This window comes from Coturnix japonica, chromosome 2 (assembly GCF_001577835.2).
Source record: "Coturnix japonica isolate 7356 chromosome 2, Coturnix japonica 2.1, whole genome shotgun sequence".
In the NCBI taxonomy this organism is placed as follows: Eukaryota; Metazoa; Chordata; class Aves; order Galliformes; family Phasianidae; genus Coturnix; species Coturnix japonica.
Window position 1 is genome coordinate 64671907 of NC_029517.1, and position 11855 is coordinate 64683761.

Consider the following 11855-nt stretch of genomic DNA (forward strand, 5'->3'; position numbering starts at 1 on the left):
CTGAGAAGCAGCAAACTGACTTTGCTTTACCTGCTCTCCTCCCCCTCCACCCTCTCAAAGTTACAAGTCCTGGATGCAATGGATGCAAATCGGCATCTGTGTTCCTGCTGATTGTGTAAACTGGGCCTACCACAAGAAATCCCATGTTGGCTACATAAAACCTCTCTGTTGAAGTACCATAGTACATAGTTAATGGAAATACTTCTGTTTCTAAGGAGAAAGCCAAGGAGGTAAAAGCTGAACTCGGACCAATCTACTGACAGCTCTAAGTTAGAGGTTTAAGAACTGTAAAGGTTGAATTGAACAATTTGTCATTTAAAAAGATTACCTGAAGCTTTTCCTATTCAGTTTCAAGCACATGGAATACATCCAAGTCCTCGCCCCATGTAAAGCTCAAAGAAAATCCCATGTGTTTCTATACAGACAGCATTCAAGTCTTTGTAAGTACCAGGAATGGACTGGAAAGTTGTTCGGGCTCATTCAAAGCCTCTTGGGTAACACTGCAGAGGTACCACTATATTGAGAACACCTGAACTGTTGGAATGACTCAACCACCATTTAACAAGTTGGGTATAAAAAATTTATGTAGTAATACCAATTGAGCACACAAATTCCATGCTTCACGAGTCCCGCTGCTGCGTAAGAGTTGTCCTAACACCTATGCAGATGAGTTCAGGATGTTGACATCGCTGCATGCCCGGGTCAAAACAGCAGCAAAATATCTATCGCTACAAGCAGCTATACCCGATTGTGCCTTTAGAATGCAGAAATGCAGATGGTGAGTGTCTGGAACACAGCTGGACACACAGACTTGAATCTGTGTGTGCAAATAGAGAACAAAGTTACCGAGGAGAAAAACCGTATACGGATTGTGATACAGACAGGATACAATCAAGACAGATTAAATCACCAGACATTCAGATGATGGGGAGGGGAAAACATCCTTCCAAGTATACGGATGACAAGCCAGCATTTAAAAGAACTCTAAAGGCACATTTCAGGTAACGCGGTTCTGTTAAGACCAACTGCTTACACGCACAGGCACAAATCTTAATGGCTCCCCCCCAACAATTATTTAACAAAAAAAAAAGAGAAGTGCATTTTCAGTAATATTAACACCATTCAGTTGAACTGTTCAGTCCAAATGTTTAGCGGTATTTTTCCTTATGCTGACACGGACTTCGCACTACTCCAATCCAAAAAAAAAAATAATCAAACCCAACAGGCAGGATTAGTAAAGGTTCAATTGTTGCACTAGTTAACATTTACTCATCAGAGCCCACTGATCTCTTCTGTGCCCTCTTGCGGGGCAACCTCCTGGGTGAAGCTTTATCTGGAAGAAAACAAGGCAGGGCATTAGTTGTATCACCTACTTCATGCTAGTTATTATATGACTGCTTTTATTAGCATGATGCATCACGGAAGAAGCCAGGCTCAAGCATCTCAATGCTTTAAAACAAAAGCAAAGAACACTACATGCTATTTGCATCCTAGATAGTAATGAGAACATCCCTATACTCTAACATGCAATTCTAGAGCAAGTTACTAAACCATCACTTACTAACCCAAAAACAACCACCCCAAAACTCTCCTGATGAATCTGTATCTTTTGCTGTTTTAGATAAATCAGAATCACACCCATTTATTAACTCTCTGAAAGTTTAATTACTAATTATTAGCTGGTTTTAGTTTACCCGCCTGAAGAATGTGATGGACCCTCCCCCTTTAGCCAGCGTAGCCTTACATGAAATATTTCTATATTCATACACATTAATAGAAGTGTTTTGGCTGTGAAAAATCACCTGTGCAGAAACCATCCATATTTAATTATGTGGATGGCACTTTGTAATCAGCCATCCCAGGCAGGGAAGCCACCAAGATTTAGCTGCATGAGCACAGGGTACCAGAAACCTGTTCTTTCTATTCTTTTCTAGTGACAAGTGACAGGACGAGGGGTAATGGCCTCAAGTTGCGCCAGGGCAAGTTTAGGTTGGATATTAGGAAGAACTTCTTGTAGTTAGGTACTGGAATAGGCTCCCCAGGGAGGTGGTTGAATCACCATCCCTGGATGTGTTTAAGAGCCACTTGATGCGGTGCTCAGGATATGATTTAGTGGAGGGTTGTTAGAGTTAGGTACGGTAGGCTGCGGTTGGACTTGATGATCTTCAAGGTCTTTTCCAACCTGGGTAATTCTATGATTCTATGAAACTTAGGATAAGTTTACAACTGTCCTTCTCCAGTGCCAGCTCTTACATAGGCAGCATCTTCAACTCTTGTACTGTCATTCATAGTCTGTATGAAGAAAGAGGTGAGCTGGTTGCTGAGCATTTGCTTACAAATGCACTCTTAACTGGGCCTTACAGTAATCTCACTGTTCACAGCATGGGCTAACAATGCTTTTATTGGCTTGATGGGTGCTCAATCTGCACACATCTAAGGCACCTTCAACAGAAGAAGCATGAATCTCTGAGGATCCTGAATGTTTTCCAAAGCATTATAGCACAGAGCTAATTTAACCAAACTAGGAATTAAAGACAATTAAAAACCTAAGCCTCGTGTTTCCTAGCCCTCAGGTACTGAGATGGATCTACTTAAGCTTAAATGGGGATGAGGGTAGAATTCAAACACTGACAAGATAGCTGGATCTTCAGAGAGGTTTGTCTCTACAGGCCTTCTGTACTATACACCATTACAATATAACCAAAGGTACTCTGTATGTATCATTTAGATCTACAAATACATAAAGTAGAATGCATACAAAGTGTTTGGATGGTTGTATGCATCTGTTCTGTATCTTACTGCTCATGCTACACTACCAGCCATTGCATGCAGGCAGAAAGGCTTCTATCCATGCCTAATTATCACACAGACAATACATTTAAAGCTTCCACTCTTGATCACCAGCATTTGTCTCACCTCTTCTACTTTGCACTGAAGCAACAGGAAAGCAATAACAAAAGAAACAGCAAAAGAAGTTAGAAAAATTCAAACACATACATTATAAAGACATTGGAAAGTTGTTTTGGGCATTTTTGAGCAAAAATTTAGTCATTTTGGACATGAAGAACCCAGATTCCAAGTTGAACTTGTCTTTGGTGAATACACACATGCAGTGCTTATTTAGAACTTCAGTCTGCAGGCAAAGCTTCTAACCAACTTACAGGAACTTGCAGGTATTTGGATGTTAAAACCTTTTTTGATCCAGGTTTTGGGTAGCGTCATGGTTTTGTCATATGTCATACTGCTGAAAAAGAGCCTATGAAGTGTAAAAACAACCAGCAATTGCCATTACTACCAACCAGGCAAGTTGGTTCTGGATAGGAACAGGCTGTTAATAATGTAATCACTAAGACCAGTGCTTTACACAACTACTTATTCCCTAGAACATGTAGGTGTGTTCTGGAAAATCAGTATTAGCTACTTGTGAAGTTAAGCTATTTGACTGCTTAATTTCGTGGCAGAGGTCTACTTACTTATTTGATTTAATGTTTCCTGGGGAATCCAGCTCATATCAACATCATTCTGATTTGATGTTCCCATTTCAACTTTCTGTACCGGTCTTTTTCTCTGAAAAGGCAAGAAACAGGTTTTTGCTTTCCACAGCGGTCTGAGAGCACAAGTATTGTAAGTAATCAATAGTTCTTTAATAAACAGCAAGTGTTTCATTAGGAGACAAACTTAGGGTTAGTCAGTAACTGATGCTGCCTTGACATATTTAGCAATTTACTTGCCTAGGTTCGGTGTTAAAGCTCTTAATTCTGAAGTTCTGAAGTTCTACCTGTACCACTGAACACTACAAGTGATTACTACTCCACCCCCCTCCCTGTACAGTAAGGCCTTGTGTTGGGCTCGTTCAGCCTAGAGAAGAGAAGGTTGCGGGTGACCTCATTGCAGCCTTCAATACCTGAAGGGAACCTACACCCAGAGGGGAGTAAACTCCTTCAAAAGGGGCTGACAATAGCAGGACAGCGGGGAAATGTTTTAAGTTGAAGAGGGAAGATTTTAGGTTGGATGTCTTCACTAGGAGAGTGGTTAGGCCCCTGGAACAGGCTGCCCAGGGAGGTTGTGGATGCCCCGTCCTTGGAGGTGTTCAAGCGCGCGTTGGACGGGGCCCTGGGCAACCTGATCTAGTAAAGGTGTATGTTTGGTGGGCCCCGCCAGGCAGGGGGGTTGAATACATGATCCTTGAGGTCCCTTCCAACCTGGGTCATTCTGTGATTCTGTGTCACTAACAACACAGACAGCGCGCCACTTACCTTCCTAGATTCTAGTAATTGATGTAGGCCAACAATAACAAGCAGCCCAAGTCCAGCAAGGAACATGTACATGAAGATCCTTTAAAAAAAAGATTTAAAGTCATTAGCTAAACATCATAAGAGTTTAAGGAAATGTATAAATATAGAAACTAGTGCTAGCTTTGGCCACACGCTCATTAAATCTCTCCCAAACCATTTTATAGATGTGTGGGTGTGGAGGGAGTGAAAATGAACTGAAACCTACGTGTTAACCAACATTAAGTAATTGACTTTGATTTCTGAACAACAGAACATTGAAGAACGTTATACAAGCTAGAAAACCACATGCATAACTACTGAAATTCAGTGCCTGCAATAAGTCTTTGATCTATGGTGTTTTCAAGATGTTGGGACATAAGAATCATAGAATTCACCCAGGTTGGAAAAGACCTTGAAGATCATCAAGTCCAACCGCAGCCTAACCAGTACCCTAACTCTAACAACCCTCCACTAACCATATCCCTGAGTACCACATCCAAATGGTTTTTAAGGCACATCCAGATGGGCGATTCAACCACCTCCCTGGGGGAGGACATACAAGTTTGTTTCTTGACTGCTTTAACCACCTGGAAAAGCATCAGTGAGCTGCTTATTCACTGATGCTATTCCTTTGACAAATATGATTTCATAGAACAGCTACTTTTAGGTTTGGGTTTTTTTAAAAGGTTTTCAAGTATTTCTGAAGACCTTTTTTGAGTGTTTTTAACATTTCTCTCCTTCATTAGGATATTTGAACACTTACAGGCACAGCCTATGCTTGCAAAAATATAAAGTATGATCAGGTCTAGCTGGTCTTTTAAGAAAAAACACTCCTGAAAGAAGCCTGCAACCAGTAGAGGAAGTGCAACAAAGAATGAGCACGAGTTCCTCTACTTCCTATTCAAGGCATCTTTTAGCTTAAACTTCAATTATACTGGAGTGCTCCAGAAGCCAGTTGTTCCAGCACAACCCAGAGCCCAATCCATAAACCCTCAGCATCTTTTACTTAGAGGAAAATGGCCCAGTAGCATTACAAAAGCTTAAGAGCTTTGAATTGCTATGTAACTGTGTAACGCTATGCCTTATTCCAGACTGAAGTCCTCTGAGGACTCAGGGACATAATAAAAATGCTGAAGGTCCCTAGTACTAATGCACATCTTAATCTGGGGGAAGAAAGCTCAATCAACACTGCAACAGTCAGATGCCTTCAATACCATCAGTAATATACGGGAGACCTAACATTCAGTAAATTAAAGGTATGAGAACTATTTTCACTGCCCCCCATCAGCAACTTATTCTAGTACACCAACTGAATGTTAAACTTCAGTCTCCTTACGTTTCTCCATCCAGTCCATCTTCTTTTTCAATAATTGTAACCGTTTGATTGAAGACAGCATCTTGAAACATATTACCCTGTATTTAAGAAGTTTCCACATTAAATTATTTCCTTCAACACATACAGCTTCTCTATCTTCCCATGTTCTTGGGAAAACTCTAAGAAAACATTGCAATGAATTTCAATATAGTGCTTACACTTGCATCTCTGTAGTTGAGGTTGATAACTAATCCAAAAGGACGGCCACCCATAGGCTCAGCAGGGATGAAAGAGTACTCAAACGTAGCTTGTCTCTGTGGTGGAACTACCGTATTCAGGGGGAGAGCTGTGAAGTTCTGGATATAAAACTGGTAGTCTTGAGGGTACCGGAACGAAGCATCAAGAGACTCAACAATGAAGTCTTCTGTACCCTTATTGGTGAAGCCTACCAGGAATTTCACAATGTTGTTTGCTGGAAAATCTGAAACGAGAATATTTAACTATTGACAATTCTCAGCATACACAGTCCCTGTTAGACCCCACTTTTTTCAAGAGTACAGGCATTGATTTAACTGATAAACTTTAAGCACAGTAAGGAATATGGTAGATTGGCACAGGACTCTTACCTTCACCTTTGACAAAAAGTATTGTTGTATCAGCACTAGGTGAGGCCTTGGGTTCTCCTGACAAGTCTTCTTCCTCTTTTTCTTCTGTCTAATACAAGAGATTTAGTTAAAAATCCTATAATAAAAAGTACAGGCAAAGACCATGCTTGCTTTATAGGAATCCCACATGATACATAAGACAGAGAGATTCTGGAAAGGGTCCAGAGGAGGGCCACAAAGATGATCAAGGGGCTGGAGCACCTCCCCTATGAGGACAGGCTGAAGGAGTTGGGCTTGTTCAGCCTAGAGAAGAGAAGGTTGCGGGGTGACCTCATTGCAGCCTTTCAATACCTGAAGGGAACCTACACCCAGGAGGGGAGTAAACTCTTTGAAAGGGCTGACAATAGCAGGACACGGGGAAACAGTTTAAGTTGAAAGAGGGAAGAGTTAGGTTGGATGTTAGGGGGAAGTTCTTCACTAGGAGAGTGGTTAGGCCCCGGAACAGGCTGCCCAGGGAGGTTGTGGATGCCCCGTCCTTGGAGGTGTTCAAGACCAGGTTGGATGGGGCCCTGGGCAACCTGATCTAGTAAAGGTGTATGTTTGGTGGCCCTGCCAGGCAAGGGGGTTGGAACTACATGATCCTTGAGGTCCCTTCCAACCCAGGTCATTCTGTGATACATATCAGTGTGTGAAACCATACCATGATGAGCACCAGCACCAGTTCCTGTGGCCATAGAACTAGCACTAAGTCTGTTCTCCTTCTACATTTGATCTGCACTATTTTTAGCATTTATCCTTCTCTAACTGACAAAAATGACTAAACTCAGCTGCATCTGGTCGTAATTAAAAGTATTCTTACCACAAAGCAAGAGTAAGGTTTTTGTTCAGGGGTGGAAGGAAAAGAGCAGAATCAAAGTATTCATTATCTGCATCACTAACCTATTTCTACTTCAAAATCATCAGTACAGAATATCTAGCACACCCTCTATGGCCAGCTTTGCAAGTCATAAGTTCATAAATATCAATAAGACTAATAGAATCACAGAACTGTAACTGGGACTTCAGTTGTACTATGCAAGTCTTCTTCCCCCTCAGTCATGCCCCAAACTTACTTATTTTAAACCAGAAATGTAAGAGTTTAACCAGGTTCTCACATAAGCCCCTTATCTCACTTGGAGGTCACAGAATCACAGAATTGTAGGGGTTGGAAGGGACCTCTAGAGATCATCGAGTCCAACCCCCCTGCCAAAGCAGGTTCCCTACACCATGTCACACAGGTAGGCATCCAGGCGGGTCTTGAATATCTCCAGAGAAGGAGACTCCACCACCTCCCTGAAGGTCCTTTCATAAACTGCAGTTCTGACAGCAGGAACCTGGCTGTCCCCACATGTCATCCCCAAAGGTAGTTCAGGAAGACAAATCCTTTTGAAGCTTCAAGCAGAATAGAAGCTTAAAGGAGACTCTGAAACAGCTACTTAGAAATATCAATATACTATTAAACACACACTTAACTGTGCACCTTCATTCACTTTTGGTCAGATTCCTGCTTATGAAAACACATTCATGTACAGTTACCAAGTCTGTAGGCTCATCTTCTTCAACTTCAGCTTCATCATCTTCATCTTCAACTACAGTATCTTCCACTGCTTCCTCATCTTCCGTAGCATCTTGAGCTGCAGCTAATAAGCCCGAACCTATTGAAACAAGATGCAAGCACAAAAGCTTTTCAGTATCTCCTAAACCATCAGAAAACTGCTGCAGTTTGCAGAGGGCAACCAAGTTGCCATGAAAGCTATTAAAATACATCAGTTTTTATCATTGCTAACGTGAAATCTAAGGTGATTGCTATTATCGGTAACATTACTTTGGGAGTTTATGTTTCTTTTAAGACCAGCAAGCTTAGTAAATGATTAACTGCCCTTTTCATTTGCTGGCATCAGAACGCTACGCTTTTACAGGTAGTTATAAAACAACTTTACATTAAGCTTTCTTATCTAGGGAAGTATTTTAATACGATCTCCTCAATGCACCAGCATATTAACCTGCTCAACAGAGCTGGATTGCCAGTCAGAAAAGAACAATGACCTAGAACGAGGTAAGTACAGTCGAGCAGTTGATTCCTCCTCTACTTTTACAGTGCTGAGTTTCATACATTGAAACACTGAGCAGGACAGACAGGCCTGAATCCAGCAGCAGACACAGGGCAAATTTACACCTGTTTTTAGAGCACGTATCAATCAGGCCGAGGACTTTTACTAATACAAGGGAAAATGGATTCTCATAAGAGCTGTGAGGCAGTGGCACAGGCTGCCCAGGGAGTCACCATCCCTGGAAGTTCTCAAGAAAAGTGTAGATGTGGCACTGAGGGACACAGATAAAGAACACAGTAGTTGGACCAGATGATCCTTCAGGTCTTGTCCAACCTTCACCATTCTATCACTTAGAAGACCATAGAGCTCCGCTGATTCTTTCCCAATGAACTTAATGCCTTCCAAAAAACGAAGGAGCAGAAATGAATGGACGACGGAATTGCGCAAGCCTCAATCTCCTCATTGCTCTGAGCACACACGCTAAGCAAACACTCAGAAACTTTCACGTGGGACAGAAACCCTTGACCAAAACCTCTTTACAGCTTAATAGTTTCAAAAGAAGCCAATAAAATCCCTCTCTCAGCCTTCCTATGGGTACACTTAAAGACTCTGCCCGACCACATGCGACGTTCGAGAGCAGCGATTTTATCTACTGAAGTTCTCGAAGACTTTAAGCTCACAATAATAGATTATCGAAGGCCTCCCGGCTGAAAGGGGCAGAAACGAGTTTTAGGCATCTTTCTCACAGAGCCCAAGCTCACAGCGTTACCACAGGACGCCAGGAGGGCTGATGATGTGGCAGGAGGGGGAAAGGAGCGCGGGAAGAGACCGAGGCGGCCGCCCACCACCCACCCACCCACCCACCCACCCAGGCAAAGGGACGGCTACAACCACCACACGGTTAACGAGAGCGATCTGAAGGACACCGCGGCGGGCGGGCCGCGTGGCCACCACAGCCATCACCGCCACCACCCCGATATCAGCCCTTTAACCCCCTTCACCTGCGCCGCCACCCCGAAGCAGGAGGGAGGCGGGAAAGACGAGCAGGGCGAACAGGAGCAAACACGGCACGCTCCTCATGTCGGCGGCAGGCCGGCAGCCCCCCGCCTTGCGCTGCGGGCGCTCTAAATGGCGGCCGCCTCCATCCGGGCCCGCCCCGCCCCGCAACGCAGCGGACGTGGCTCCGCCGAGGAGGAGCGGGGCTATGACGTGAACTTAGCACACGTCAGCTCTCAGCGCGCTGCTCATGCGCCTGAAGGGTCTTCCTCTATACTTTCATTAAATCCATTTTGAACCTGTACATCAGAAACAACAGCAACATGAGCTGCCTGTCTGAGTAGTTTTTATCTCAGTCTCCCCGTAAGCAACTGGAGACCATCCGTTGCTACAGGGCTAAAGAAATGATCCTGCCCCTGTGTTTGGCATTGGTGAGGCTCCATCTCAAGTGCTGGAACCTTACTAGAAATCAGTAGTGTAATACAGTCTAAATGAAGCACAGGTGGTGTTCAGGTAGCTGGGAATGACTGCCCTTGACAGGCAATCCTGGGCTTGGCTAGTTACAGGTTGACATGGAGTACCTCATGTCAGTCATTCCCTGCGCTTCCCAGCCCCTCCAAACACTCATTGGGGCATATCTACCTTTTAAAACGAATTATACTGCAGAGTGTTATAAATCTGCCCATAATTAGGCAACAATTGAGTGTATATTAGCAGTGTGCCCAGGTCGCCAAGAGGGCCAATGGCATCCTGGCGTTTATCAGGAATGATGTGGTGAGCAGAAGTAGGGTAGTCATCCTACCCCTGTACTTGGCATTGGTGAGGCCTCACCTCGAGTACTGTGTTCAGTTTTGGGCACCTCAGTACAGAAAGGACACCGAGGTGCTGGAGCAGGTCCAAAGAAGGGCAACGAGGCTTGTGAAGGGCTTGGAGAATGTGCCCTATGAGGAGAGACTGAAGGAACTGGGGCTGTTTAGTCTGGGGAAGAGGAGGCTGAGGGGAGACCTTATTGCTCTCTTCCAATATCTGAAAGGTGCTTACAGTGAGAGCAGGGCTGGTCTCTTCTCACTGGTTACAGGAAGAGGGGAAATAAGTTGTGCCAGGGTAAGTTTAGGTTGGATATCAGGAAACACTTCTTTACAGAAAGGGTTGTTAAGCTCTGGAATAGGCTCCCCAGGGGGGTGGTTGAGTCACCATCACTGGATGTGCTTAAAAACCATTTGGATGTGGAGCTCAGGGGTGTGATTTAGCAGAGGCTTGTTAGAGTTAGGGTACTATGGCTAGGTTGTGGTTGGACTTGATGATCTTGAAGGTCTTTTCCAATCTGAGCAAATCTATGATTCTATGATTTCTGTCAGACATACAGTCTGACATACTCAGTGGCAGAATGTTTTATTCTGTAGAGATCTGTATGCTGTTTAACATAATCTTTGGTCAAATGTGTCTGACTTAAACAACGATGGCTTTTTATGTATGTATTTTATGTTTTATGTATTCACATACATAAAAAGTGTTTATAGTAATGGCCATTATTGCTATTCTTCTGTTTGGCATCTCACATGCTGGATGCTAATTCTGAGCAGGAAGGAAGGAACTCTTCCTGTTATCCATGTGAGTCCTGCATGCGGCCGTAGCTGTGTACAAGCACTGGACTCCTGCATTTCAGTTAGTATTTATTGTTATAATGAAAAGTGCCTTCACTTCCATTGCACATATCACAAAAAGAATTATGTTTCCTAATAGCTATGGTGATAAGTTTACCTTAGGCTGCTATTTTCTATTTCATACTTCTGACTCTTGCAGGTGTGAGGTACAATCTAGATTAAATTTGTCATTGCCAGCCATGATGACTGGCAAATAGATATGCAATCCCCATGTTGTGTTCTACAGTGTAATGCAGACACACCAGGGAACTCTTTATTTGCCAGCTCCAGCTGTCTGTTTTTTGCTCTTCTGGCAGGAAACGACAGTAGTTGGTGGTTCAGTGCCACAACAGCGGCCATTTTACTTTTTGTTACATGTGCCATATATTGGAAGTGCTGAGGCACAGATTAAATATTTCTGTATTCTTTTTCAATAAGGATGGTAATTTTAAATTCCATTATGTAAGGAACTAACTTTAACTCTCTCATTTAACACATGCTCAAGCACACCTTTGTAAAGCAATGCATATGAGCAATAGCTAGATCAGTCAGGCTGCTTTGATATTGTAGAGTCATAGAATGGTTTGGGTCGGAAGGGACTTGATGATCTTCAAGGTCTTTTCCAACCTGGGTAATTCTATGATTCTATGACCTTAAAGATCATGTAGTTCCATCCCTCACAGCCCTGGGTAGGAACACCACACACTGAACTAGGTTGCCCGAAGGCACTCCCAGCCTGGACTCAAACACTTCAGGGGCGGAACATCCGTAACTTCTCTGGGCAATGTGTTTTAGTGCATCACCACCCCTACAGTGAAGAATTTCTTCCTTATATTTAATCTAAATCTCCTCAGTTTTAGTTTCGACCTGTTACCCCTTGCTCTGCCACTAAACTCACTCCAGCTTTCTTATAACTTTCTATCATTACTAGA

General features: G+C 43.3%; 1 protein-coding gene across 2 annotated transcripts; it reads right to left on the bottom strand.

Moving 5' to 3' along the window:
- Positions 1-566: 566 nt before the first annotated feature.
- SSR1 (signal sequence receptor subunit 1) lies at positions 567-9461 on the bottom strand. Of its 2 annotated transcripts, XM_032442493.1 has the most exons (9): positions 9286-9461; positions 7770-7888; positions 6216-6303; positions 5808-6070; positions 5611-5687; positions 4257-4335; positions 3474-3567; positions 2917-2931; positions 567-1333 (listed from the first exon to the last, which is right to left on the bottom strand). In XM_032442493.1, exons 1-9 carry the CDS (start codon positions 9362-9364, stop codon positions 1266-1268), a joined length of 882 nt encoding a protein of 293 aa, XP_032298384.1. In that variant the 5' UTR covers positions 9365-9461; the 3' UTR covers positions 567-1265. The 2 variants fall into 2 exon arrangements, with proteins under 2 accessions (XP_032298384.1, XP_015710034.1); XM_015854548.2 differs by lacking the exon at positions 2917-2931.
- Between the last annotated feature and the right edge of the window lie 2394 nt (positions 9462-11855).

What these genes read in the sequence shown, in the direction of transcription:
- SSR1 (XM_032442493.1), bottom strand. Translation starts at nt 9,364, where the DNA reads ATGAGGAGCGTGCCGTGTTTGCTCCTGTTCGCCCTGCTCGTCTTTCCC. An exon ending in ACTTTTTGTCAAAGGTGAAG is followed by an intron (nt 6,071 to 6,215) that starts GTAAGAGTCCTG and finishes TTCTCGTTTCAG; the next exon opens with ATTTTCCAGCAAACAACATT. An exon ending in GATGGACTGGATGGAGAAAC is followed by an intron (nt 4,336 to 5,610) that starts GTAAGGAGACTG and finishes TTTTTTTTAAAG; the next exon opens with GATCTTCATGTACATGTTCC.